At 36.3% G+C, this 5000-nt stretch overlaps 1 protein-coding gene across 1 annotated transcript in view; it reads right to left on the minus strand.

The window, feature by feature from the left end:
• Positions 1 to 807: 807 nt before the first annotated feature.
• Positions 808 to 5000, minus strand: part of LOC144958960 (uncharacterized) — a 25797-nt gene continuing 21604 nt past the window's right edge. The window contains exon 6 of the mRNA XM_078891259.1: positions 808 to 857. Within this exon, the coding sequence (XP_078747385.1) occupies positions 808 to 857 (50 nt within the window). The remainder of the gene's footprint in view (positions 858 to 5000) is intronic.

The raw sequence follows: 5000 nt of genomic DNA on the forward strand, positions 1-5000 counted from the left end.
AGATTTGATTTTGAAAACAGTTTTCTCAAATTTTATAATTTTATGATAATTTCCTTATCTTCCGGTCGATGTTCTTGATTTATTTATCGTTTTTCATTTCTCAATGAGACGAACGCACTGATGTAACTCGATTGATTCAAGAGTTTAAAACACAGATTTCGTGTTTTGATTGTGAGTCCAGCCTTACTAAGAATTCACGAGCGTTGAGATATGACGTAACTATACATACAAGACCTCGTTCTCCACGCCATAATAGGGCTTCCATTCATCGCTTTCGGTCAACCGTGGTCTTTGAAGTTACACAACATATCCCGACTGTGATGCCTGTACATAAATCAAGGGCTGAGCTGACTCATGTTGACAAGCGAGCTATCAAAAGAGCAATCGTTGATTGGTCAAAAACTCAGGATTTCATATAAGGACATAAATTCTTGAAAGCGATACCCACCCACCTGTCAGTGGACAGAACTGATATGATGAAATTAGGGATCCATAAAATGTTATATCATGGTAGGCTCCACCCTCTATTTACATTCTGGCGTAGACGGCGATAGCATTTCCGATATCATAATGCCAAGTGGGCAAAGGGTTAAAGCTTTCAAAATATCCCAATCGTCGTCTATCTCTAACGGGACCCGTTCGCGCCCTGACGCGCAATCTGTCAAATGTACACATCTGATGACGTTAGGGATGACCCAAATAAACAAAGTAGACCCTAGTTTTAATGATTATTTAGCCAGTTAAGAATAATAATAATATAATCTTTATTGTCCCCATAAAAGGGAATTCATGTGAGGTAAACAATGCTCAAACAGTTTCGTCGCGTGTTGTCGCGTCAACAGCAGTGCCAATGGTTGCTGAGAAAAGAAAACAACAAAAATAAAAAAAACACATATCATGTCATTAGCTACAATTGGAATTGATTTATCATTTTAAACATTTGTATGAAGCGCATTATAAAATTTACGGTGATCAAGAACTTGAAGAAAAACGAAGTCTTTTGTTCATCTAGCTCTCCCTGACTCCAAATTTATTTAAAATGTGAAATAAAGGACATGGAAAAGTTCGCTTTGGCCAGGTACTCATTTTACACCTGAGTATGGTGAGAGAATATGAGTAAAGAGCCTTCTACAAGGACTCAACTATGCGCCGAGCGAGGCTCGAACACAGGACTTTCCGATCCGAAAGCGAGTGTCATACGACTAGACCACATAGCCCCACGAAAGAGAAAGATGTAACTATAAAGGCATTCTATTATTAAATATAAAAAAAATCATTGTTAAAGTTAAAAAAATCAAAGAGGAGATTGTAATTTATCCTAGAAAGATTTCTGGTTACCATTGCAATACAGAGATTACCCGATAGGTGGGAGAATTTAATGTCTACAATAGTCTTCACAAGGGTACGTCAAGAAATAGATGTAACTATACAAGCATTCTAATATTAAATTAAAAAAAAAAACATTGGTAAAGGAAAACAAAATCAAGGGAGAGAATGTAAATTATCGTAGCATAATATGTTAAAGAAGTTTGATTACCAATACAACACAGAGTTTTAGCTGATAGTAGGGACAATTCATTTATGCGGCTATGTGGTCTTGTGGTATGACACTCGCTTTCGGATCGGAAGGTCCTGGGTTCGAACCTCGTGCTCGGCGCATAGTTGAGTCATTGGAAAAGGCTCTTAACTCACATTCTCTCACCGTACTCAGGTGTAAAATGTCCGAACAATTATAATATCGCCTAACAAGCGTCATGTCCCGTCCTACATGTTAAATGTTGCTGTTGACCAGGGACCCCTTGTAAACAGCTTTGAGCACATTTAGTGGATATTGCGCTATATAAAGCTCAATTTGAATTTTTTAAATTTATTCATTTAATGCCTACAATAGTATTCACAAGGGTACGTATCCGGATAAACCTGGCCAGGCGTTATTTTGCACAGCTTGAGGGCCTAGGGATATTTTTCTGATTTGCATTGCAACCACAAAATATGCACGTTTTGAAAATTTTTGACAAATTCTTTGATTCTCTCTCTTTAGAAAAATAATCGGACCTTTTACTTAAACCAACTTTCCCCAATTTCCAAATCAGCATAATTCTGGCATAATTTGCCATTTTTTTTGTCCCATAATTTTGAATTTAAAGTTGCGTAATTCCGCGGGATATTTTATTACATGGGTTGCATGTCGTTAGATGTTAAGTGTGGTACAACATATTTAGAAACCTGCAAAATTTTTCCAAAATTTCTGCAAAATTTACATAGTTTCTTTGCAAAATTTTGAAATATTTTTTTCAAAAAACCGCGGGGTCAGATAAACCCTCGCTCGCATCGCACAACAGATGCATTGGACAGAAGAGGTTAAGGACGAAAAGACCAGAAGGAAAGAGTAGGTCGCTCCATTTTTGTTGTTGAAAATAAAATGAACGTGACAACTTAAAGAGCAGCCATGGCGGATGTAAGATAAAGATTTGAAAAAGCCTAGATGACTCTCGCCTTCCGGAGCAAGAAATAAATAAATAAATAAATAAATAAATAATAATAATAATAATAATATAATAATAATAAATAATAATAATAATAATAATAATAATAATAATAATAATAATAATAATAATAATAATAATGATAAATGTACATTTATAAATAGCGCTTATGCCGAAGATTCGAAGCTTCGAGTCGTTCACATTGACTATCAATAAAAATCATGACATACTGCAGATTCAAAAATACAAACACAAGCTGACACGCACCCAATTACCTCTCACACAGACATACAGAGAGAGAGAGAGAGAGAGAGAGAGAGAGAGAGAGAGAGAGAGAGAGAGAGAGAGAGAGAGAGAGAGAGAGAGAGAGAAACACATATACACACTGTACATACATACACTTATATGTCGTACACACGTACCCACTCAATATACATACATGCATATATACATTAGCAACGACTATCCCGCACAAATCTTTGGGCCTCTTTTTCGCTCACGAAGTGCCCGAATTCGCGTCAAAATATGGGACGAAGCCGTTTGGTATATGCTTTAAAAAAAAATTAATTACGACGCTGTTTATCGATGAATATGACTGAAAGTTGGCACACAGAAAAAAAGGTCATTTTAGATTATGTCAAGCGACAAAACTCGTGCGATTACCAGAAGACCGTTAAAAATAGATTTTTACTCTTTGGAGTAAAATATTTTTAAAACTACCGGGCGTGTAGGTTTTGTCGCTGACAAGGTAATACATGAACATTTCTTCTTTTTGGTTGTAAAATTTCATATGAATATGACGAGTACTTTTCCCGTATTTTACAAAACACCATCCTAATTTGCTCTTCATTCGTAAAAGACAAAGCCATTTTGCCCCCTTACAGCCCGAATCAGCCCAAATATTGTGACATCGCCTGACATGCGTCATGTCTCGTCCTTCATGTTTATTGTTGCTGTTTGTTTGGGACCCCTTGTAAAGCGCTCTGAGCACGTCTAGTGGATATTATAATAATGCTGTATTATTTTTAAAATAATATTTTTAATAAATTTTGAGTCAGGGAGAGGTAGAATTATTTTTTGTATCTTCGCAATAGCCTTCAACAGTCGTGACGTCACTTCCCTCATAATGACTCATAGTAACTTAGCAACTGGTTCTAAACTATCGGAACAATGGCGGATGCCCTTATGGAATACTACTCAAACGAGCATAAAAGTGTATCCAGAGGAAAAAAAACCCCATAAATCTGATCATGTTTTGAATTTTAGACATTCTGATCACAAGACATATGGAAAGTTCTCACCAAATGAAGAAAAAAAAGAACCGATTTTCTTTGTTTAGAACCACGATGGCCGCCGTTGCTGGACGACGTGACATCAGACTATTGAATCCAATTTCCATTGTAGCTAATGACATGATATGTTGTTTTTTTTTTTGTTTTCTTTTCTCGGCAACCATTGGTACGGCTGTTGACGCGACAACACTGTCGACTTGACATATGAGATTTGGGATTGACCACGTGATAAACAAGTGTTGGTTTTGACCCAACACACAAAACAGGATGTAATCTTGAATTAGTAGTCTTCACAACAACATAAAAAAAGAGCTGGGTATGTGTTTGTGTGTGTATGTGTGTGTGTGTGTGGGGGGGGGGGGTTGTGCGGGTAGTCACCGGAGATAACATAGCATAGATAACACAGGACTAGATACGACGACAGGTAGAAAAACGTCATCAACAGTGGCTAGTGAGAGGTCGAGCGCCGCCATATTCTTTTTTTATGCAACCAGGGACGCTGTGCGATTTTATCTCGACATGAATGACTTTGACTGAGCTCGATTAACCTTGATTTGTGGACGAAAAATAGAAAAAAAGGCCAGGTTTATGATGATAAACCAAAGTAGACATATTAAACTACACTTTTACTTGTACATTTTAGACTTGGCTCCTTTGATCGGGTTTATATTAATAACTTTAAAAAATATAATGAATAATTTATGACTCCCTTATTTGTTGGGCGATTTTGTCATTCCTAGTAGTCTGTGCCGAAGAGTGCCCATTTAACCTGCAACGGGAGTGATGTCGATTTGTTGTATAATAATATTAATATTAATGATGGTGATAATAACAATAATAATAATAATAATTATAATAATAATAATGATGAAGATGATGATGATGATGATACAACTTTGTTGCCTACAAAATGGAAAAATTTCGTGGTTTACGTTGCTTCTATAATTTAATCTGATTGCAGATGTATTGATGTTATGCGTATTGGAAAAATACTCACATCTTCATCGGGGAATAAAATAACACATAAAACTGTGTAACCTCAAACGTTTATAATAGTCTGATTGATATAATTTAGTGGCAATTTAATTATGGCTGTCTAAAAGCAATAACAACCGGTTTAGTGACATCAACTTCATTCTTTCAACCGATTCTCTGTGTTAAAGTAAATACTCACAGAATCCGCCAGACAGAGATAACGCTCCAGCCCACAAATGTGACCCTC

The sequence above is a fragment of the Berghia stephanieae genome, chromosome 13, assembly GCF_034508935.2.
Source record: "Berghia stephanieae isolate SIO BIC M18660-M18661 chromosome 13, UCSD_Bste_1.3, whole genome shotgun sequence".
In the NCBI taxonomy this organism is placed as follows: Eukaryota; Metazoa; Mollusca; class Gastropoda; order Nudibranchia; family Aeolidiidae; genus Berghia; species Berghia stephanieae.